This window comes from Mixophyes fleayi, chromosome 5 (assembly GCF_038048845.1).
Source record: "Mixophyes fleayi isolate aMixFle1 chromosome 5, aMixFle1.hap1, whole genome shotgun sequence".
NCBI classification, from domain to species: Eukaryota; Metazoa; Chordata; class Amphibia; order Anura; family Limnodynastidae; genus Mixophyes; species Mixophyes fleayi.
The window spans coordinates 129,226,701-129,252,700 of NC_134406.1; the positions used below are offsets into that span (position 1 = coordinate 129,226,701).

Consider the following 26,000-nt stretch of genomic DNA (forward strand, 5'->3'; position numbering starts at 1 on the left):
TCCGGCCGCCGGAAAAACGAGCGCTCTAAGGGGCATATTTAATAAAACACGATAGTGCTTTTAACGGGTCATTAAGGTCCCACAGTTTCCTCCGCAAATTTATAAAGGGGGCATCGCAGCAGATATCATGGATATCTGCTGCTTTGCATTCCTCTTCGTTTTTGGGAGCAGTCACCATTCAACAGAATGGCGACTGCTCCTGGCCGCAATCTAACAAGTCCCGAAAAAACATTTTTTTCGGGAACTTGTCATGTTAATGTACGGCGTACATCATCCGAATTGAAGAAATCTAATGCTGTCAGCTCTGCTCCGAAGAGCAGAGCTGGACAGCGCATGTGTGGAGGTATCACATGATCCCTCCGTCACTCAGCGCTCTCTTTCTCTCTGCAACGACAGAGAGGGGATCTGTGTGCGCATGTCCAGTTCTTGGAACTGGACATGCGCAATTGAAGAGTGAAGAGAAGACCCGAAGACAGCGCTTCCAAAGAGGGGGGTAAGTATGATTTTTTTTATCATTGAAACAGCAGTTTTTCTGTGCAGGGCTGTACATAAATGTGAGAAGTAGTTCAATCCTTATCATTGCGATAAGGATTGAAAACTACTTTTCACTTTATGTGAATATTGATAAATGTGCCCCTAAATAGTCTACTACTCTTTATTGGTAGTCCACAGGCATAGCTTAACAGCAGTTGAGTCCATGAAATTCTCAAAACAGCTATGGCTCCTTTAAAACAAAACACTAGTCGAAAGTCATAGGCTAGTATACATTGTCTGGTCGAAACACAAGAAACCAGACTGAAATAATTTTAGCAAATGATTCATTACCTATGAAACCTAAACATGTAGTTAACTAATACAGTGATCAGCATATGATAACAGACATGAGTGCTGCTATAAACGTTTAAAATTACTGAGTAAAGAACCACGTGATTTTACTTTTCCAAATGGCCCACTGCTACTCTGGTTCAAGCGCCACTATTGAGATTACGGGTCTGTGCACGAGTATAGTGTTGTGTTCTCTTACAAACCGCAGCTTGGAAACTCGATACCGAACCAGAACACCGAGTACTGACCTGAGAAGACCGATCACAAAACGTATGCGAACATGGATAGCCTACCAGAACAGAACTACGACAGCCTGCACGGCACACGTGACGCATTTTCCTTTATCCCATTGGCAGTACCGGAATCTGATACTAGTGTAGCGCTTTTCTGTTTCCTGCATATCTGCGTCGTTTAAAAGTATTACTTCCGGTGTTCAGTCAAAATTAAGGGAGGTGACATTAAACATGGCGACCTCCTGGTTTACATTAGGACGTTCTTGTGCCCGTGTTAGTGGGGGTAATGGATTGATTGGTAATTACACACGCTGTTTCACCCACCCGTGCCCATTAGCACTTGCGACTATACAAACCGGGAGGCATCGCAGCGCGCTGGTGTCCAACACTACGGAGAAGGTCACCCACACGGGACAGGTCATGTCATATATTGTTTAAATATACCTAATGTTGTGCCTCATTGGTAGAGATTCTATATTTTTCCTTTTTACGACCGAGAATAATTAACTACCACAATACTTAGTTTTCCATAATTCAAACTCCAGCTGAAACAAAATGAACATGCTTTTATAACTTCTACTTTTTCATTATTTTAAAGTATATGGTGTATTTTATGGTTTAGCAAACCTCAGGTTACATTGGTTATCCGGTTTAATTTAAAAATGACAGTAGGACTGTACAGTGGTGAAACTATCACCATTGTACCTGGTGCAGCTGCTATGGATCCCAGAGGTGAGGTGGGTCATAGAAAGCTGATCCACACTCCAGTGACTCACTCCACAGAGTGTGAGCTGGCTTGCACATGCGCTATGTAACTGAAAGAGTTGGGCTTTCAGTTCTACGAACGTGAAAGAAAAAGAATGGTTTAAAATATTAACAGAAAAAAATAATTATATATATAAATGTGACTGGAATGCGGCCGCGCAGCCCCATACGCAGCAAGCTATAAGTTCTGACATCTTTCTATCATAGCCAACATTAACTTTTTCAGCAATTTGTGCTACAGTAGCTCTTCTGTGAGATTGGACCAGATAGGCTTGCCTTCACTCCCCACTCGCATCAGTGAGCCTTGGGTGTCCCTGACCTTGTCGCCGGTTCACTAGTTGTCCTTCCCTGGACCTCTTTTGGTAGGTACTAACCACTCCATACCGGAAACACCCCACAAGATCTGCAAATTTGGGGATGCTCTGACACAGACGTCTAGCTGTCACAATTTGTCCCTTGTCAAAGTCGCTCAGATCCTTGCCCACTCCTGACTGATGACATTGTAACAAGATAATCAATGTTATTCTCTTCCCTTGTCAGTGGCTTTAATGTTGTGGTTGATCAGTGTATGTAATTTCCATTTTTTGTGTTATTGGATCTTTCAAGCGTATTTGATCTGTTACCTATGGAATAACCAAACTGTTATGGCAGGAGAGATAAAATGTAACCAAGTAGGTTTAATTGATTAAAGAGAACCTGTCTCTACCTATATACAAATATGTCTATTTTTTATTAATTGGTGCTAGTTTTAAAAATGTAAAATATCTCCATTATTTTTAGGCATTTGATGAAGATGACTACAGGAAAATAAGATTTGTTGGAAAACAGAAGGAGGTGAGTTTGTAAATAGCGTTGTGTACATTGGGTGAAATACTTGCTAGTCTCCGGTACTTTTACAGGCTGTCATTAAAATACTGTTTTTCATTACAAGAGTTTATTACTGTGTATGCTCCAACTAAAAAATGTGCAGTTTTATAAACTGAGATATCCACATTTTAAAGAAGGGTTTTTACAAAAGACTTTCATTCCTCCAGTTTAACAGCATGCTGGAAAACCTTTTCCTAAGACCGTTGCTGTCTCCAAGATACAAACTCCCAAAAGTTGTTTTCTACAATAGTGATGTTCAGGGTAAAGGTTTCCATGTTAATGTACGAAGCATATTGTATTCTAAGTCTGTAAACCTTTTACATGGCTTAAAGGATATGTCCATTTCCAAATAAGTGTCTTGCATGCATTCTATTGGGCTTAAACACATGCTTGCCAATACAGCATGGTGACTCTGAGCTACAGTTTAGTAGATTCCGCATTGCCTGGCTAATTTTTTTGTTTTGGTTAAAAGACACTGGCTGTGCATATTTGGCATTGTTTGTCTCTCTCTTTTCCACATTAAATGTTTTTAAATATGTCTGCAACTGTTTTTTCTGTACAAACAGTTTTGAAAAGAGGATTTTTACTCACCGTAAAATCAATTTCTCTTACTACACTGGGGGACACTGTGTTACATTGGGGTATAGTAGATGGGACTGGAGTTAGGCACTTATAAACTTGTTTGATTCCCTGACTCCTCCCCCACTATGCCCCTCCTCTGTAGCTGACTTCAGTTTTGTATAACCAAGCCAGGAAGAGAGAAAAAGCAATTCAGAAAGCAACACCAAAGACAGCACTACTTTCAGAGCAAGGGAGGGCGCGCAGTGTCCCCCAGTGTAGTAAGAAAAATTGATTTTACGGTGAGTAAAAATCCTCTTTTCTCTATCCTACCACTGGGGGACACTGCGTTACATTGGGGAGCTACCAAAGCTGTGTCCAAGGGCGGGAATGCTCTGAAACAGCTGTGCGCAATGTTTTGTGTCCAAAACCCTGCATTTGTGAATGCAAAGGCATGCAACAAAAAAACCAATATGCAGCAGAAACAGCCGCTGCCACTCTGTACAACTGCGCCATTGAATGACGCTGTTGTGGCGTACAAAAAGCTGCAACCCTCCTGGAAAGTGCACTGTAAAAGTCATTGGAACCTGCAGAGGGGTACAGACAGAATGTTAGTCGTGACGCAGTGGCAAGAGACCACCTGGATCCTGCCCCGCCTCCTACGCTCTTTAGCGCTAAAGGGGCATGCAATTCGTAAACAGGAACTGTGCGAACAAGAGCACAAACTATCTACCGTCGGAGAAACGTTACACAAAAAGAAGAGGCACAAGAATGATAAACTGCAATCTCTGTGTCAGTGGAATGCAGGCACTAATTGTCATAACCAATAATGTCTCGTACAACGCGCCACTAAGTTTCTGGTAAATAAAATGAGGAAGAGCCATACACACTCTCGCCCCAGATCCCCTACGAGATGTGACATCCAAGGGAGCAGCCTGCATTGAGCTAAAAACTTAATCCACTCAGTGATCTCCAAAGGATCACCATATACACTGATGCAACAGCTTAAGCCACTCAACGATATCTAAGGGAGCACTCATTCCATGAGCTAAACGGCTTAACTAACTCAGCGATATCTAAGGGAGCACTCGTATAGAGAGCTAACAACATAAGACCGACTTATATACCAGGAAGCACTCATATCATGAGCTAACAGCTTAAATAATTCAGAGAGTCACCGGAGGCCAAAGCAAGCCCCCTGATGACAAGAACTAGACTCCCTGGAAATCTACAACCAACCAAAGGTGGGCTGAGCCTAAAGAAACCCCTTAAGCAAAACAACCTTCCGCTGAGCTAGACAGAGAGCCACGGAAGCTGCACGCTGAAGAAAGTAGGGCGGAGACCCAATCGAAGACAGCTGGTAAAGAAAACCCATTAAAGATTCCTGAGTGGGATGTGTGAAATTCTGTGAATTTACACCAACCGAATATAGTTTCTAGGCCAAAGAAAACAGCTGAGTAAGAAGCTCTATGACTGAATTGAAGGTAGCAACCATCTCCCTGCAAGGATTCTCTAGCCGAAAAGGTTAGCCATCCGACGCCACAGCGTCAAACTAGATGATGAAAACAAAAAGAGGCGAACTACGAGATGAGGCCGCTCTGGAACCTGGAAAAGAGGGACGACAACTCTAGTCCCCTAAACCAGTAGAACACTGCTTTGCGAGACACACGGCGGACCACCAGACTAGCTGGGATGCGCCCCCTCCTAGAAACTCTTGAACCCCCACGAGGAAATTGGACCTGTAAATCACCTGTACATCCCCTAAGTTGTAGGTAGACCCGACTTGGCTATGCACAAATCCACCTGAGGGTAATTAGATTGAGAGCCGATAGAGAAAACAGGTTAACATGTGAAAAGAACCTGGGCTCCCTCTCAGAGAGCCCTATGACCTAACCAGGAGGGCACAAAGGTATTACCCTGAAGAGATCCACTTTACCTGGTAAATGACTGATTGCTAAGGCATTCGGCCCTCAATAATAATACTTTGGAGTAACTTGGCCCATAGTATGGCACAAGGCACACCCCTCCAACCATACACAGGTCGACCCCTATCCTGCAATTAGGATATTGGTATTCCATAAGTGCTACAAATATGCAACAGCCCTGCATTAGGAGACCGAATCTCTACAGGTTTTCTGACCCCCTGTACAAGAAGGACAACTGACCCACTAAAAAATCATTGTGACTAAGCACCACCAGAAAGGTAAACTAGTGAATCGGGGCAGAGGGATGCTATGCACGTCCAAAACAAGGAAAGCAGCTTCCCTTGATGAGAATCTCCCTGTAGAGACATGGGAGATATTCCGAATAAGGAGAGCCAAAGATACAACTAGAACCTTGGTATCCTATTTTGCAAAACAGAAACTCCTGTTACGGAAAGGAAATTCTGGAGGAGCATTTTGTAACTGTGTAGAAGAGAGCTGAGCATGTTCTTCGGTAGGAAGATACTGACAACTCCAATCTAGAAGATAAGGCAAAAGCCAAGCTTCTAGTGTGGTAGAATAAGCGAAGAGCTGGATAGGCTCAAAGGGACCACCTGAGAACCCAATAATGCAGTCCTACTGCTTGCTGAGAAGCTGCAAGTATAATATTCTGGCTGAAAACGTCTAGCTGTAAGCTAAGCGTTGGGAGTAATAAATAACTTCCACCTCCGGGGAATGTCCCCAGACCTATGAATGTTTACCTAACTGCCACTGTACATAAACTTTTATGTAATAAGGGTGGTTATACTCTTGTAAGGCTAAGCCTGACTCGGGATGTGGCACCCTGACCTCAGATCAACAGAGAGGATGAACGGATTGAACACGTAAACATCATGGCCTGATATCGTTGACCTAAACAAAAGAAAGCACACCTACCGCCAGAAGCCTTTGGATACTCATTTGTAATAGTGCAAATTGAGAGTTCCGATATTGGAACGTAGTCCTGTAAGTATGTGGCTAACTATTGCTATCATAGCTGAAAAGCTGTATGCCTACCAGCTATGACGCTGCTGGGTGAATACAAATCACCTCATTAACCCTTAATGTAAATAAAGGCTAGAGCGCTTCTTCTGTCCGAGAGCCGCTAGATAAAACCCTTTACCAGCCCGTGCTCTGTGTAGGAGGACTTCTTTGTCTGCTCCTGCCGGGGACAGCAGAATAAGAGAACTGAAGAGCCACAGGATTGTCACCAACAGGAATTACTTCCCTTGTATTGACTCTGGAGAGTTAGGGGAGGTGAAAATATAGCCAGTCTATTACTGTTTACCTGGTCTTTGTCAAAAGACAGACACTGAGTCTAAGATATGAGGAAAAACATTTTCCCAACTAGGGTGTCACTAAGGCTTAGGTTGAAAATTGAAAACCAAGTATAGACTGTTGTTTTGCAAATGCGAAAACAGTGTACAGTTTAAGCTGGGATTATCCACCCCGTGAGTGTAATCAGCAAGAATACTCCTCTTGATAGTAAAACAAGATGGAGATAGACATCCTCTGGCGAGGAATGAACTACATCCTTATTCTGACTATGACAACAGTCAAAGATAAAATCCTGTCCATCTGTGGAAGATGGTGAACAACAGCATCTTTGTCCGGATGGTTTTATCCCTGAACAGCGTAATGCCGCTTCTGTGTTAGCGGACAGATATAAGCTGTGTGGGAGCTTAACCAGCACTGTGTAAACATGTGTAGAACCATGAAAAAGGGTATACTCACGTACCATTTCCAACTTAAAAATCACCTTTATGTGTTTGGCCACCAGAAGCAACAGTGATCTAGACCACACCTGTTTCTGCAAAACAGCTGACACCGAAATGGGAGCACCCTGTTTGTAGACCCTAGCCCCGCAGTCTGTGCCGAGGCATTCGGGCTAGGCTGTGGAAAAGATAATTTAAAAATTACAGTTCACACATATATAATGTCACTCCTATTTTACAGTTGATCCGTTAGAAAACAGAAGGAAATGATAGGCAAAGTAACAATTATTTTGAAGACATATATATATATATATATTTATATATATTTTGAGTGTGCCAACCAGCGAGTATTCTACTCCTGGAAGACTCACCTAATGTAACCTGATACAACATCAAGAAAAAAGACACAGAATAAATCTGTCTTTTAAACAGGTAATATATATGTGCTATTAGGGAAACTGAACCCACAACACCATGTATTCAAAACAGTGTATATATCAGTTGAGCCACAGCTCCTGATGTACACATACATATATACATTTACGCACACATATACACATTGCAATACAGACCAACCAGCCTACCACGGGATAACTCTGTATATTCATTTTGTGCCACATAAATAATGTAGAGCATATAAAACAGCGTGTTTATTACCCCTTAGGTAATTCCTGAGACATACCGCATATCTGGAAAACTGTATAAAAGTTAACCAGCCACAATACTTTGGAACACAGGCTATACGTAGAAAAAGGGATTGTATATATACGGAACGCCCTTTACCAGACTTATGGAAAAAGTCCATCCACAGTCACCATATGGAATAATATACAGATATGTATTCCCATATCTATGTATATCTGCCTGAAAAGCAAAATATGTCACAGGAGGATAGGAAACTACCAATATTGTCAAATAGGTAATCCTATGATATATACATCAGTCACAGGATCCTGAAATAAAAGTCCTGACTGTGTGGCAAGCAGGCTGACAATCGTTTATAAATAGAATTAAAAACAATCCAACATTACCAGGTGAAGAGAGAGTCGGGAACAGCATGCACTGATGTGTGTCCTCCGGATCCAAGATGGCCGCCATCCGCGCCATTAGGGGGAGAGAGAGGGGGAGGTGTACTCCCCTCCCTTAACATGTCCGCCTCTGCTCAGCCCATATACAGAATATGGCTACAGCCGGGGAAAATGAGAACCACCGTGATGCCATGCCCAGGGTGCGTGCAGTCTCACCGACGGCTTCATCGCCTCCACAGAGCACGATGCTTGTCCTTCTCCCCCACTGCTCATTGTCTAGGGGCGGAGAAGGGGGGGAGGCTGCCGGCAAGTCTGCGGGCAGAGAGGCTGAGACACCTTCACTCCCGCCCGCATGTCTGATTGTGGCCGCGGCCGTCTATATGGCCGAATATATATTAAATTATGCCCCAAATGAAAAGGTCGCCTTTGAAGGCATAGTTAAAGCAAATAAAACATGGCCCATTCGTTCTCTGTAGGGGAAGACTGCCGGCAGAGGTGCGAGGGAAGCGTGCTGAAGAGCTGCTTACCTGCGCTGGAACTCAGAGTGAAGGAATCCCCGGAACTATTAACTCCTCTGGGTCTTTTCAACGAGTCCAGCGATGCACCTGAAAAGGAAAGAAAAATAAAAACGGGAAAACCTACTGCTAAACTAAGTATAGGAAGGAGCCTATACAGAAGTGACCTTTATCCAGAAGGCACTTACAACAACTGAAGTCAGCTACAGAGGAGGGGCATAGTGGGGGAGGAGTCAGGGTAACAAACAAGTTTATAAGTGCCTAACTCCAGTCCCACCTACTATACCCCAATGTAACGCAGTGTCCCCCAGTGGTAGGATATCTGGTCCTGTGTATGTTTGCACTTTTTTAAATTTGTATGTTAAAATGATATTGACATCTATTAGTTATGCAGCAACAATTTGACAGCATTTATTTACAGGTGCAGGTGCATTTCCTTGTATTCCATTTTCCCCCGCTGAGTTCAAGTAGCGATTGTTTATTCCTTACAGGGTAGAATAAAAATAAGGAATAGTTTGCAATTTTATAGCCCTATATCAAGGCACTGAAGTTAGACTTCGCATTTACAACAATTATTTAACTATTGTTACTTTTTTGATGAGCTCCTAATATACAAATATGTGAGAATTAATTTTTAATTAGAAAATGAATGGCTCCTAATGTGCCCAGACCTGCTGGAAATTTCTAGAATTGGAATGAAATGATTATGTGTGTTTGTTTTTCTTTTTGTTTTGTTAATGCTTTATTTTTCTGTGACACATCTTCATGCTAGCACCTCCAGGTCATAGACCTGCCTGAAAGAACAGGAAGTGGAAATATTAAATATATATGCATCCACATTTTCTATTAAATTACAGATCAATACAGAGTACTTAATTTCAAGCAAAGCAAGAGCTGTAGACTTGGGCTTTCAGAGCTATAGAAGGAAGGCTTCTCAGTGGAATCTCCAACTTGACCCACATTAATTCCTTTGGGTGGCAGAATTGCAGACTATGTAGAAACATGAACACACATTACCCAAGATTGTTGGGTTAAATATGTTATCAACATTCACCTTAGTCTCTCCCTCTCTGTCTGTCTGTGTCTGTGTGTGAGCGTGTGTCTATATTAGGGAATTTAGATTGTAAGCTCCAATAAGACAGGGACTGATGTGAATGAGTTCTCTGTCAGCGCTGCGGAATTAGTGGCGCTATATAAATTGATGATGATGATGATGAATCATATTGTCAACAGTGGATAAAAGATCATAGACCCTGATAAAACTTTTTTGTCAAATCCTAAATTCCATTCTCTACAGTGGAATTGGAAGCATTATATATCAATCTGCAAGTGTTGCAGAACGCTCAGGTAATCTCCCTTGTTCCTTCAGCCGTGAAGGCTTCCAAGATAATCCCTTGAGGATTTCCTTACCAGGAAAAGCTTCCTGAATGGATTTTCAAACCATCTTGGATTCTGTTTATTCACACAAGGTGTGTCCGTATGATCTTCAGGAGGTTTATTTTCATATCTCGGTTGTAGCTCAACACCAGCAATGCTTCAGGTTCTTTGTTCTTGGCCAGTTTCAGTTCACCCACCTTCACTTTGGCCTTGCTACAAAGAGAGTCTGGAGAGCTCAGGTAATTTAGTTTATTGAGGAACAAGGCTCAAAAATATGAGTCATTTGGTGCCTTCTTGGCAACCTTCTTTGGTTTACAGATAGATACTGCAAAATACAGTGTCTTCAACAGAAGAAAGACTTACCAGTATCCAATGTCTAATGCACTGAGTTCAGACTCAAAACCAAATGCCAATGAGGACTTGTCCTTGGTAGCGGTGAGGGTGTTCTCCACCAAAGGCAGGTCTCCCTTGGGCAAAGTAGGACCTTCATTTGGATCTTCTCAGGCAGGGTACTTGGTCCCAGAATGAAAAAAGGTTGCATGCAAACATTCTGGAAATGAGGCCATTGTGAAATGCAATACAGCATTTTCATCCTCTTTTACAACACAAACATCTCAAAATATTTTCTAAAAGCCCTACCATAGTCTTTTTAAACCACCAAGGAAGCACCAGGAGCAGGACTATGTCATAAGTATTGACAGTCAATTTTTTGACATAAGGCAGTTTGTTGTCTCTCTCTGCGCTTCACATTGCAGGCGATCAGAACATCGTAGCTGATTATCTCGCTTTCACAAAGCATAATCTTCTGGATGTGACATCTGCTACTAATGAAGAACTCTTTATGTAGCATCACGTCAAGCATCTCCACATCTGAGGAAACAAAATATCCTGTCTCTGAATGACTTCAGGGCAGGGCCATAATGAGGCGGTGCATTTATAATAGCCGACCCAATGTTTTCCCAAGCTCAAGCACCCAGCCCCCCAGGTACAAATGAATGCAGTGCATGCTTCAAGGCAGCACCACCGCAGATCAGCATCTGCATATATGAAAGGGCACACATGGACATAATAAATGGCGCCCGGATCAGGCTACCTGCAGCATTGCTTATGTTTCAACTCTGTCAGTGAAAAGGAGCCAAGAGGATAAGAAGTAATAGAATAGCAGGCATAAGCAAACGTTAAGCTTATGCACAGGAGATGACAAGAAGAAAGAAGCAGCAGACTGAAAAAAAGTAAGGAAGAGAAGCTTTAAATGTAATTAAATAATTTCAAAACAAGGAGGAGAGTTGCTAGAGGTATGTGGAGAAGGGGATTGGGGGGGTACATTTTGAGAGGAGCAGAGGGGGAATCCTCGCTGATTTTGTAGCAGCCACTGTGCCCCTGTTTTATGTGGTGATGGTGGGGGGGGTTGTTTGTGTACCGAGGAACATTGGGGGCAATTGAATTCCTCCCTAAATGGGAGTCCTATTAATGTAATGTCAAGTCGTCTTGAGGCCCATTTTCAATTTTGAAGCAAGACATTGGCTTAAACTAACCTGTACGCAAGATGGTGTAGACCGTCTGTTTGTCCAGGCTTTCTGAAGCTCCTCCAACTTAAAGGCCAAGTACAGAGGAGCAGACAGGTTGGTCCTTAAACTACAGTGATTTTGTAGCATTCTGGAAGGCCTTGCAAAAGGTAAAACAGTAATAGTAGCTCATCTGAACAAGTAGGGGAAGGCACCAGAAGGCCTCCTTTTAGTAAATCTCACCGTGAAAATATTCAGTGAGGCAGAGTATATCATATTAACATTTGCAGTTAATCTGAAAGAGGAGACAAATACCACTATGCATCAGCTGTGCACTGATTCGGCTCCCTAAATCTCAGAGGAAACTACTACAGAAGTGGAGTCATTCACTAGCTTATTTCCTCCACTAGCCACCATGACAAGAGTACTGTGGAAAATAAGGGAAGACGAGGAAGGATCATATTGACGGCATCATTCTGGTCAAAGAGAGAGTGTGGTTTGCTCTTCCAATGCAATTAACGGAGAGACCTGTGGATACTCCTAGCCGATGGGGATCTCTTGTTTTTGAGACTGATACTGCATCTGTAAGTAAACTCAATTTACCTTCCTGGATTTTTGAAAGGTGGCTTTTAAAGTAAATGGCCTTCTAGGTAAGGTCATTCCAACAGTACTTTTAACAGCAGAAAATCTGTTACATTCAAAACCTACTTGGGAATTTTGTCTGTCTATTTGGTAAGACTATAAGTAACCTATCAGACCGTACTAACACTGTTGGTTAAAGGTCCCAAACCCAGCATTTTAAAGATTCTATGACCAAAAACAAAGAAATATACCCAAATGGCACAATGAGTGCAGCCTGGACACCTAAAACAGCCACAACAGACTGTAATGGACTATAACCAATATTAAAAATGGATCAGGCTGCTGCTCTCTACTGATAAATTGTGCAAAGATAAAAACCTACAACTAATTTTATATATATATATATGTCCTAAATTAGGGAGTCTAATCTGATTAGGATTGCTCCCCCTTAAATCCAACAGTGCATTTTAACTAAATAGTCTTTCTCAAGGAGACAGTGGCACGAGCTGTATCATCTGGATATTATATCCACATATTAAATTATTCCATTCCATGACCTTCTCTATAACACCAGACAGTTCCACAATATAAAAAGCTGATTTAAGTTATCTTAACTTGTTAAATGAACGATTTTATAGAAAGCTTCCATCACAGCAGTTACTAATTAGTCACCATGACCCTCTTATGTTTTAAACCGAAACAAATCCATGCAAATGTATTAAAAAGGGAAACAAACGTTGTCTCCTAAATATAGGAACTAATATCGTAATTGAATGAATACATATGAATAGACAAACTTGAGATAAATGGAATCTAACCAATAAAGTTGGGCATCGGAGGAGCACAGTAGTGTCTTAATGACATACTGTCTCACAGTAATATATAAAAAGGTAACATTAACCCCAAAAGCTTGTTTGTACATACATGTAAGAAAAATAGCACTTCCTAGCGAAAACCAAAGTAATGCTAATAGACAGTCATATTAATGCGGCAAATAAGGACAAATCTGTCCCAAACCATATCTCAAGCCCTTCGTGTGCTGTGATAACAAAGTCATATACTCTGTAACTTAAACCCATATATACTAACATACATTAGTGGCCAGAGTTGTTGTCTTATTGTACCCAAATGGAGACGCTGCTTACCGAAGGATAATGCAAATATTTCTCATTTTTGTCTTCAAAACCACATACAGTAGTGAAATGAATATTGAACACATCAACATTTTTCTCAGTAAATATATATTTAATATGGCTATTGTAATGAAATTTACACCAAATGTAAGCAAGAACTCTTGCAATCCACACATGCAAATAAATCATTTTGTGTAATGTGAAATGACACAGGTAAAAAAGTATTGAACACATGAATATAGGGAGGTACAAAAAGGCATGAAAAGCCAATACACCAGCTGAAATCTATCAGTAATTAGAAAGCAATCCTACCAGGTGTCTCATTGCGAAGGTGTCACACAAGAAACATCTCATGATGGGTAAAAGCAAAGAGCTTTCTAAAGACATTTGCTACCTTATTGTTGTAAAACATACTGATGGCATTGGTTACAGAAGTATATCTAAACTGCTAAATGTACTAGTGAGCACTGTTTGGGCCATAATCCAGAAGTGGAAAGAACATCATTTCACCATAAACCGGCCACGACCAGGTGCACCTCGCAAGATTTCTAACAGAGGAGTGAAAAAAATTATCAGAAGAGTTGTCCAAGAACCAAGGACCACTTGTGGAGAGATTCAGAAAGGCCTGTAATTAGCAGGTGCAATTGTTTCAAGGAAAACAATAAGTAATGCACTCAACCGCTATGGCCTGTATGCACTCTCACCACGCAAGACTCTTTTGCTGAAGAAAAAACATGTTGAAACTCGTTTAAAGTTAGCTGCACAACATTTGGACAAGCCTGTGAAATACTTGGAGAATATAGTGTGGTCAGATGAGAGCAAAATTGAACTCTTTGGATGCCATAATACACACCATGTTTGGAGGAGAAATGGCACTGCACATCACTGTTGGTATGGTGTTCTTGGGGTGAAGTTTGGAAGTGGGAACATCGTGGTGTGGGGCTGTTTTTCTGCACACGGTACTTGCATACTGCATATGGTTGAAGGAAGCATGAATGGAAAATTGTACCGAGACATTCTTGATAATAATCTGCTGCCATCTACCAGGATGCTGAAGATGAAACGAGGGTGGACATTTCAGCAAGACAATGATCCCAAACACAAAGCCAAGGACACTCTCAGTTGGTTTCAGAGAGCGAAAATAAAGCTGCTAGGATGGCCAGCCAATCACCTGACTTGAAGCCAATTGAAAATCTATGGAAAGAACTAAAGATTTCATAGAAGAAGCCTACGGAACCTTTAATATTTGAAGACTATTTACGTTGAAGAATGGAGCAAAATCACACCTGAGCAATGCATGCGACTAGTTTCTCCATACAGGAGGCGTCTTGAAGCTGTCATTACCAACAAAGGCTTTTGTACAAAGTATTAAATAAATTTCAGGAAGCTTGTTCAATACTTTTTCCCTATGTCATTTCACATTATTACTCTAAACTTAAATTATGGACATCTATGGTTTGATTTCTTTGCATGTGTGGATTGCAAGACTTGTTGCTTACATTTGGTGTAAATTTCATTACAATAGCCACATTAAATATATATTTACTGAGAAAAATGTTGAATACTTATTTCACCCACTGTGAATTAACTCGCCCAAAAGCCACTTCAGCTCAAATTCTTGATTAAGGCCTCCAAAGTTTTCAGACAATATATTCACTTCATCTTCATGTGCCCAATATCACATGTCCATCCCTTCTTCTCTGCATTTTCTGTACATCTTATTAGAATCAAATGCATATACTGCTTCTGTGCTTCTTTAATTTTTATGCACACCTCCGGTTCCAGAGAGTACAAAGATTGCCTGTGATTAGGAATCATTCCTTAATATATGAGGAATACAGAGATTGAGGGGACTATCTTCTTGGAAGCCGAAGGATTCTTCACATGTTGTTTTTGGAGGGATAGATTTCATTTGTCATGCTGATTACCTTTCTATTTCTTGTGATTTTATTAACAGAGGGAGAATAGTCTTTATACAGAAGAAACCTGCTTATTTCTATTTTTTGGAATCTGTTCTACTTTCGAAATCTGTTTTTTGGACTCATTTTTTTATATTTTAAAGATTCGTACTGCAGTTCTGAGAGATTTTTATGGCTAGTTAGCTGGATCCAGATATTTTTAATACAGCCAGTTTCACTATGTAAACGGAACCCGCCGCCTTGATTGATGACTCTTACATTGAACATCCCCACTAAACTGCTCTCAGTCAAAACCGCCTCCCTTCTGGAAATCATTTACTAGTTGAGTATGAAAAACCAGGCTGCCAGGCCTCGCCTCCGCACTGACTGGTGCGAGAGACGGTCGCCTTTTCCTGCCGCCTGTCTAAGCAACGGGACGCTTTCCCCTACTTCTGGGTTGCAGCGCACGCATTCGCGGTTCCGGCGCTCAGTGTCCCTAACTGCCGCAACTCTGCCTCCTATCAGGAGAGACCCAGAGTATTGGTTTCACCCTGCTCCAGCGTTTACCTGCACTGTTCCTGATATTGTTCTTAACTGGCTTTTCTCTGACCTTCCTATTGGATTTCCTTTGTACCTCGCCTGCAGCTCCGGATTCCTGATATTGGCCTGTCCCTGACTATTGTTTGGATTCTCCTTTTGTACCTCGCAGCTCATTGGTTCTGACCCGGTTGGATTGACTATGCTTCATCCACTCTGTTCCTACGCTAGTGGCCGTCTTGGAGAACCGCGACCTGCGCACGCCTTGCAGCGAAGCCCAAACTCCCTAGCGGGGATCTCTGGTGAACACCGTTGGGTGCGTTAGACTCCGCACCTCCTCGCATGGCTGCGCAAATAGCAGACAGAACGTGACACAGGCCTTTTCTTCCAGTCACACATGCCTTACAATTTTGCATGATAGAATTGTACTTAGGTTAGAACCATTTTTCCTCCCAAAAGTGAGATCTCTGATTTCAATAGAGCCAAGAAGGTGATCCTATCTTACTTTTTGTATTAGTTTTTTTACTAATCACAAATTGCAGAAAGGTCTTTCCAGTAACTTGGTTTTAGGAGAAGCCTACAATATCTAATATATCTAATGTTTGTGGAACACTGGAGTAAGCAAGATCAGTTATTCAGTTCAATGGAAAAAAATTATGAAGCTTTCCATCTAAGATGATGATTGGCAGATGGATTAGGCATGTCCTATGTATCAGCTATGAATGTGAAGAAGACTCCTCCTAAGAGGATTGTTTACTTGGTAAACACTCCTGGTGTATTTACTTGGTAGGCAGATGACATGTCTGTTTTCTATAAAACAGGTTTGCAGAGCAGCAACATGGTCCAATCTACTTACCTTTTCCAAACAGTACAAGCTAGTTATCCAATTGTCCCTCCAAATATCTGTGATATATCCTGGTGTTAATTGAATTGGGGGTGTTACAGAAATGGTGATCACTCATTACAGTTAATCTTTACTCAATGAAAACACCCTTGATTCCCCTTCTAATAATGAAGTTATTATTCAAGTGCACTGAGGGCCTGTGTAGTGGTTTGTAGTTCACTGGACAAAGTGATAAAGTGTTAGAAATGTTCTCCAACCATAATTATGTACACCTATCGACTGGATTTAGCTCCCCTATAACCCTTATAATAACTTTATTTATTGGACTTACCTACCTGCAAAATCTTTTGGCTACCCTGACCCTGCTTGTTTTGTGAAGCTGTCATTAAACATGGCATGACTTTGTTAGAGAGACCTTGACGTCTAGCAGTCACACCTCCAGCCTTTTGCCATCTAGTATGAGAAATAGGGTGGGCTTTTCAACCTGATAAGCTGATTGTGCACTCTTTGTTGATGAGCTGAAGATGTATCCACTGTTAATATGTGGCAAGGTTGTCCATTGGTGTCCTGTAAGTCATATCTTTGTCTTCCATGGCTTTTTAAACTCCACTTGCTCTCGGTAGACTGACCTGTATATCGCACTGTTTTTGTTTTGTTTGTTTTTATAATATTGGGCCCACAAGCTCATGGTTCCGACTTGAGTTGCTTTCACGTGTAAATACTTGGCTAGTACTGGTACATGGCTTTTCATTAACACCCTTGCATAATGGGCATGAGGGAGCAGTGATGGTTTATATTGTGACATCGAGGGTGTAAAAATGTAGTTTTGACTCAATGTGAGGGAACACTGATCATACATATTTTAGCATTTACGTGAAAAAATGTATTATGACACATAACGCCATCCAATTCTAATGGATAAAAGACCAATATATTTTAGATGCCCCAGACTATATTTGAAATAGTGCTCAGATAAATTTGGCCTCAAAGTACAGTATGTAAGTAGAGGCATGTAAAGCCAGAGTCAGAGTGGTACCAAACACCGTTGCCAACAGTTCACATTTAGCTGAGAGGCTTGGAGTCTGACTGCTAGAAGTGAGTTTTACTGCAATGGCATATAGTCTGTCTTCAGTCTGGAACAAAGTGTCTTTTATAACATGGTAGATGAGTGTGCCATCTCAAGACTTTTAACATATTTTGTCTAATAAAGTGTTGTTTTTATTCTATGCAAGGTTTTGAATAGATTGGGGTTTTTTTTGTCCAATTGTCAGTTAATCATTTGAATGTTGGCCAAGGTAAGGCAGGCGTTTTTTTTTTTTTTTTTTTATTCTTTCCTTACATTTAATTTTTTTTTTTTAGATTGTATTTTACATTTTTATTTTTCACTTATTTTGTTTTTTTGAATGGTGCTGTAACTGAAAATGATTTGTTTTGCATTTGTGGTTTGTTTTTTCCTGACATTTCAGTTTCCATTGCCGCACTGCTTCAAGTAATAGTTGTAAGTACGTTGATCATTATCAACAAATATTGCAAGGCCTGAAACCCAAACTAAAAGACCAAAGCAGAAACTGATAACTGATGCTGCTTTATCACAATGCATAGACTGTGCAGTTCTAATTGTTGTCCACTTTGTACTTTTCTGGAAACACAGCAAATGTTTTATTTTCCATCCGTTCATTTATCCACTAGAAAGAGCGTGTGCGTAATTCTGCAGTAGGATTGATTTTCAGAGACCAAGCATTAATAATAAGGTCATCCATGCCTTGAGAGCCGTGCATTAAGTGACAGCAGTATGGCCTTTTTGTCATTCAGAAGTGTCAAGGCATCGCATGGCCATCCCACAAAGTAGGTAGATGGGGTCTTTCAGCTGCCACAGTCGGTGCCTTGATGTCTGCCAGAGTAACCTGGAAGGTATTTGTGTTGTCAGTCACTGAGACATCACATTACTTTAAACTGTAACACAGCCTATGTGCGGTTAGCCGTCTTATCCATCAGCACGAGCAGATGGAAACAGTACATCATTTTAATGCACCTATTAAGAATACCCCATAAGGAGACAGAAAGACATATGCTCAGCAAACGGAAGCTACTTGAGTTGCAGTGCTGCATTTAATGTAATGGAGAGACTGTTTTAGTGGCTTTACTAACTTCAATAACAGTAATTTTTATACTGTAAGAAGTCTAGGTTTAGAGATCTAGTTCTGTGCAAGGCAAATGTATGTGTACCAAAAAAAGTGTTTTTTCTTATTCTTTTTGAACTGACACTTAAAATTTGAATGGCCATATTATGTGATACAATTTTTTTTATTGTTTTTACCTACCTGTAGAAGATCATGTGTGCTTTTTATTTAAATTAAAAAAATATGCATATACTCATTGTCTTTTCAGGTCAATGAGCAGTTTGCCATTACCTTGATTGCTGAGCAACCAGTTAGTGAAGTTAAAAGTAGAATTGTGTCATGTGATGGAGGAGGTGGAGCTTTGGGTCACCCTAAAGTCTACATTAACTTGGTGAGTTCATTCTGGAATGAATCATTGCATGGTCAATATATTATGTTAAAAATTTCTACTATTCTCCCCGGTACATTGCATTAGTAGTGTATAAGGTTTGAATATTGAACATGTGTAGTTTAAACTTTCACACAACTATACTAGATAAATGAGTCTGAATATCTGGTTTGTATCACAAAATACCTTCAGCTGCAATGGTGATTATCTTGAAACAAGTATTCTTAGCTATAATCCGTTATAACATCTCCTTTTATTTCAAACAGGATAAAGAAACAAAAACAGGAACATGCGGATACTGTGGACTTCAGTTTAAACAGAAACCTCATCATTAGTCTTTCAATTATACATCACTTATGTACAAACCATAACTATTAAATATGTGTAATAATTTAGACACGGTCTAAAAAAAAAAAAAAAAAAAAAGCGTGTATGTATATGTTTTGTTTGTTTTTTTGGTATTGTGTTTTTTGTGGTAGAATATGTTTTTACCATGGGATTGTTAGTACTAGGTATAAGCGATTTGTATGAGGTGTCTCGATTTAGCACATGTGCATGCTAATATTAAACTTTATGCTAATACAACGAGCTGTACCACCCCTGCCTAGTGAGCTCTGCTACTTTAAACTGTTTCCTTGTATCAAATTGAGTGAGAATGGGAGGATTTTTGTTTTTTCAAATCAAGTCTTTTTTTTTTTTATTGCAAGTTTTACATTACAAACAAAACATCTTACATCCTAAAACCATATAGTAACTAAAATCTACACACATCCTAAAGAAATGGAATGAGACAGCTTGTGATGCATCATAACAACATCCATAATCTTAGAGCCAGGAAAAATAATAGAATAGGAAATTCTCCCACACAATGGAGAGTCAGAGGGGATTAGAACACCGGGAAGGATTTTTGTTTGCCACAATACTTATTGTTCTATTGATTGTAATAAAATACCAAAGCCTCCCACCGAGTGCTAGGTTCACTTTAGCAGCTATGATTAGGCTTATTGCAACATTGCAAACCGCTATTTAATATTAATGGACAATTACTTTTAAAATACAAGTTGCTGACTATGAAAGAGCTATTAATATTATTCACATTTATTAACTGAATGGAACGCTTTACCTGCTATTCCCATTCAATCTATTATTTAATAAGTGACCACATCAAATGGTGATGTAGAATAGTCTAAGCAAGAGTCAAGTTATTCTGAATGTTGCATTTGTAGTAAACGCTGGTCTCCACAGCATTGTATTAGGAATAGAAACACTGTTGGGGTTTTCACATCCTACAATGTCATGGGTGTTCTAAGAATGTGACACCATCCAAATACATCTGACCAATGGTGCCCTCTGGTTGGTGGTAGAGCATTGAATGAGGCTGATAGAGCATGACCCAACTTGTGCAGCGTAAGACTGGTCACATTCAGTGAACTATCTAACTAGGTGTAACAGGGATGTTAAAAGAGGTACTTCAGAACGCACAACTGACAATTCAACACAATCTTGCTTTTATTTTTTTTAGTACAAGGAAAGCTTGTGTGTTTGCAGCTGGATAAGGGACAAACACATGACTTTGAAAAAACATGGCCTGCTGTTTCTTGCACATGGGAGAAACTGAATCTGGTAAAATACTGTTTGAGTCTGTGTATTCAACTGCCACAGTGTGTTCTGTGTGTGGCATTGCTTTTGTGGCACAAATTGGGACTCTTGCTACGGGTAGGGTAACAAAGATTGACATCCAGCACCAGTAATTTTCAGCAGCTTTGGGAAACCTTTTATGTGGAGCTTTTCAGGGGTTTTTTTATGGTTAAAAATTATATTAAACCTAGCAATATTAAAAAAGGCATGTGTACACACACACACAAATGCGATAGTAGCCCTGAGCCATGATGAAAATTTTCTATCTCTTACACATTAGACTTCTATAGGAGCCTTAAATGACTGGTAGAGTGATAGCAATGACAAACAGCTGCAATTTTTTAAACCATTAATGTGTTTGAATAAAAATACAAACAAGCCCCTGCAGCACTAATAAGTTGAACAATCTATGGAACACACACACAATAATAAAATATATAAATATAAACTTGGTCCTCAAATCTGTTTAATCACTAATACAAGTATAAAACAATAACTTTTCATCAGTTAAAATATAAGAACTCTCTTCTTATGTTCACATGTAAAAATGTGTATAGATCGTAATATATAAAACCATATCCAGCAGCTAGATGTTGACGTAGAGCTATCTTGTGATCAAACAGGTCCAATCTACATAGAAATATTCAATCAGCAGTCTTTTGATCTAGTATCTGCAGTATATTGCTTATGTGTGCCCACAATTATGATTTATTAAACAGAATTGATAATTTCAAATGCCAAGAAATTCAGTGTGTAGTGCTGTTATCAGTTATCCAGTCCCGTGTATATATTCCAATTCAGATTTTTTTCATAGATTGGTAAATAGTTATGTTGTTTTATCAGTCAGATATATAATCAAGAGTGTCCCAAACAGAAGAAAAGTAATATATAATAATCCGGATTATTATTTCTGCACAATACTTTCCGCATATAGTTACATATTTTATTGCATAGTAGCTTCAGGCAGGGATCAAATCATTCGCACTCATTATGTCAGTCTTCTGATGGTGCTCTATCTGGCAGATCCTCCCAAAGTAAGTAAGTGTAGCAGATATTTGTGGATGTCTGTCTATTGTTACACTCCGCCACCCGCTCTCGATCAATTTCAACCTCAGCTGGCAGCTCCTCTTTAGCAGACTGTCATGTCCGATGTTCGGGTGTCTGTATCGATCTATGTACTCAATGTATGTGTATATTTACATATCTATTTGTGAATATTACAATGTGCATTTTCCTTTAGGACTAAATTTTGGGTTTAATTGACATTTACAAAACGTATAAAATAGTACTAATTTGGGTGTCTACCTTTTAAACTCCAAGTGAATCAAAGTTAGTTTGTAATACTTTTGTTTTACGGTTAAGCATTATTGTGTTAGGCTAAATGGTCAACTACCGAAACAGAAAAGGCAAGATTTCTTTCGAAATGTTAAGACTTATAGATGCCACGTTTGTGTTAACTAAGAATTGATGATCTATTGAGCATTGTGACTTTTTTAGTGTATTCTGAAGGCATTACTTTAAATAAGTAGAAAGCATAGAGACATTTTACATATGTTGCAAACTGACTACTTAATTCAAACTTTAGAAATAATAACTTGCAGACTCACTGCACTGTCTCCCTACAAGGGATCTTAGTCGTGTGTAAAGCAATCGCATTGGGAGCGCTAAAGCAGAGCTCAACATAAGAGTACACCACCTCCAGTATATCACAAAGCATTTTACACCTATGCAAATATACATTGTCATAAATGGTCTTATGGCATTTACATGCAAAAATAACTACTTGTGAAGTGATCTTGGTCAACTCTAACATGACTTTGTGTAAATATATTTTTAATTGTGTATTACAGATGTGCACTTCTAATATTGTTTCTTTTTTGTATTTAAAAGAAATATTGGTGTTTTGGTTCATCAGAAACGTCATCCTACATTTTGTATTTTCACAAAGCACTGTAAAAAGTGATGCAGAGTTAGGGAATTCTTATCTGCTTTTGAAAATGCTAGTGGCAACCCTCTATTAACATTTGTGTAAGTATGCATACATTATAGCCAGTATTTACCATATTGATAAACTAGGGCAAAACAGAATTGTGTTTTTGTTCATTTCATTTCTCTTTCCCTCTTAATATTATTTTTCTTATGCACATACTGTAGTTATATTTTATTAAAATATATAGACTATAATAGTCATTGGCAACAATAGACAGGACACGGAACGCTAATTGCCTTAAGTGTAGTCAGCCAGGATGCGATTTCTAGCATTTGCTATGGGACTGTCAGGTGGTTCACACTTTCGGGAAAAGAGTGTGGAAATGTATTGTTGGGGTTGTACCCGGAATCCCTCCTCTGGAACCTAAGTTGTGCATATTTGAGATATCACTAGAGGATAACCTAAGTACACCTCTGTACAAATTTGTTTTCTTGGCACTAACTTTAGCAAAAGTTATCTTAGCGTGTAATTGGCTTGCAAATGTAAATCCAGACTACCACAACTGAAAGGCCTTGGTAAATGATACTGTGGACCATGAAAGATACACTTATACTTTGAGAAGGGCAGAACACAAATGCCATGAAATATGGTCCTTATGGTACGAATCTAAGCTTAGACGGAGAAGGGTGGGTCAGGATTCTAGGTAATACAGTTAGTGTGTCCCGTCTAGTTTGGGCTAAGTAATACTAATTTTATTAAATTTGCTCTGATTAACTTTGCAATTTCAAGTGGTGCCTTTGACACTGGTATTTGCATAATATTCATGCATTCACTCATGTTTGTATGTATTTGTCTAATTTAAAATCTGAATCTGCACCTTTCATTTCATATAATTTTTTTTTTTTTTTTTAACTTTATTTTGAAAAATAGCAATCATGTACAGATAAGTATCAACAATTAGTACATTTGCAGGGCAAAAGACAAAAACAGAACAGTACATGTGATGGGCATAAGTCAAAGAAGCTGACAATGTTTGAGTAGTAAATATGTAAAATAGCCAGAGGTTATTTAATAGACAGAAGTATACAATTGTTATCCAGAATACTCAAGAAACTAACATTTTATAACAATATAATGTGGGAGGGGGAGGGGGGCACTGGTCACCACCAAGACTGAAAGAAAAAGAACATTCTTCCTAATTATCCACATAGTTCCTTAACCATATCTTTCCTTTTTAAGAGGAGAAGCAAATAAATAGAAGAGGGGCAATAAAAGTTTCAGAGGAGATTACTACTTAGATTCTCTGGGAAGGGAAACCGCATCGAGAGTCAAGAGTCAGGCCACCTATGAACCTAGGGAGTCTTTTTAGGAGGAAGGAGATGGTACAGGAGGTAAGGGCTTATAAGTAAAGCCAAGGAGCCCAAACCTGGTGAAATTTATCATCCTTATCATGCAGGTGGTATGTAATCTGTTCCATCCGGGCAATAAACCAGATGTAGGATTGCAGGGCCATTTCATATAATTTTATATCATTTATATTTTCTACATTTATATAATATACATGGTTCCTCAGCGCAATACAGAGTGAAAGGGATGTAGTAGTAAACGATGCGAATGTTGAAATATAACTATTAAATGGCAAAACAGGCATAAAAACCATACATAAACAATAAAGGTAGTGCACTTACCTTCCTTCCCAGGTAGCAACGTCGGGACTGTCTACGTGACAGCAGCGGGACGTGGCTACCTGGGAAGGAAGGTAAGTGCACTACCTACCCTTCCCAGATAAGAGATATCAAAATTGCTTTTATTTGTTGTCCCTGAATTGGAATCCAGTGGTCAGTGTGTTTATACCGGATGCATAAGACTTATGGACTTTAGTCCTACACCTTAGCCCCCATTTGGTTTTATCATATACTTCTCATGATTATTGTCTATAAAAACATTGCTTCTTAAATTTCTTGCCTTTCTTGTTTATGTATGGTTTTTATGCCTGTTTTGCCATTTAATACAGTTATATTTCAACATTTGCATCATTTACTAATACATCCCTTTCACTCTGTATTGCGCTCAGGAACCATGTATATTATGTTTTGCTTTACCTAGGAGCCTTAGACCAACTCCTATCCCCCTGTTCCCCTGGCTGCCCAATCTCACACTCACGTGGGAAGCGCTGATCCCCCAATTGTTTTATATATCTACATCTACATTTATACCCGCAGTGATCTCATTCTAGGGCTCTGATAAACGGCTGACGCTTGTTATGCAATGTTACGTTTTGTCTTTTTCTTTATCTAATTTTTTTTGTACATGCCCCTTTTTATTTGTACTAAAACTCAATAAAATAATACTCAATTCAATAAATTATATAGACTATAATAGCTGGGTCTTAGGTTAAAACTATGGTGAACCTAGTAGAGATGAGATAAAAAAGGAGAATACGACCCAGGTTTAATGGCTGATTTTCCTATTAACAGTATCATCACTTATATAGCGCCACTAATTCCGCAGCGCTGTACAGAGAACTCATTCACATCAATCCCTGCCCCATTGGAGCTTATAGTCTAAATTCCCTAACAGACTAGGGTCAATTTTTGATAGCATCCAATTAACCTACCAGTATCTTTTTGGAGTATGGAAGGAAACCAATGCAAACTCCACACAGATAAGGCCATGGTCGGGAATCAAACTCATGACCCCAGTTCTGTAAGGCAGAAGTGCTAACCACTAGGCCACTGTGCTGCCTGCAGTGCTGGATTAAGGCTCTGGGGGGCCCGGGGCACTTTAGACAGGGGGGCCCCTATGATGTAACATGGTTATTATTTTAGACAATTTCACAGGAAATACTGTGTGCACTACTGTTAGGTACACGCAGCTCTGTCTTTACAGGCAGTATGTTGTGAAGCGGGACATACCTCCCAACCGTCCTTGTAGTCGGACCCAATCCTGACTACGCGAGACACATACGAGTTCAGGACTGCCGGACCAGATTCAGGACAATTGGCAGACTGTCCTTCTCTCTCCTACCTGTTATCACTTTCACCACCTGTGAATGCTGGTGTCTTTAGCTCAGTTGCTGCTTGTCTGGATCCTGGAATGTTGGAGGCCCTATTTGGAAAAAAAAATGGGTATATGAAATTTTGAAAACTCCAACCAGCCCCAGCATTAAAACAATAGTATTCCCATTTAATATATAAACACATTCCCCTCCCTCCAAACTGCCCTATCAATAAATTAAATGGCATTTATGTCTAAAAAATATAACCATTTCCCACAACCATCCACTGCATTAAATAATTCATATTCACATTTAATAAAAAGACCTAATTATCCCCAAACAGCCCTACATTCATTTATGAGCTTCCAAACCACACCAGCATTAAATTTATAGGTCCAATCACCCCATCTTAAATTGATAGACAACACTATTAAATTAAATTGCCCCACCATCACTCCACAAATAAAATAGCACCCAATAAATAATTAGCATACACCTGCAATCCACCATTAAATTAATACCCTACCTCCCACATTATATTAAGAACCCCCCTTCTCTCACACATTATATTAACATACTACCC

At 39.7% G+C, this 26,000-nt stretch overlaps 1 protein-coding gene across 1 annotated transcript; it reads left to right on the top strand.

The window, feature by feature from the left end:
• Positions 1 to 1,239: 1,239 nt before the first annotated feature.
• NDUFS6 (NADH:ubiquinone oxidoreductase subunit S6) lies at positions 1,240 to 19,450 on the top strand. The gene is made up of 4 exons (XM_075212823.1): positions 1,240 to 1,475; positions 2,604 to 2,657; positions 18,732 to 18,854; positions 19,118 to 19,450. Exons 1-4 carry the CDS (start codon positions 1,290 to 1,292, stop codon positions 19,184 to 19,186), a joined length of 432 nt encoding a protein of 143 aa, XP_075068924.1. The 5' UTR covers positions 1,240 to 1,289; the 3' UTR covers positions 19,187 to 19,450.
• Positions 19,451 to 26,000: the final 6,550 nt, after the last annotated feature.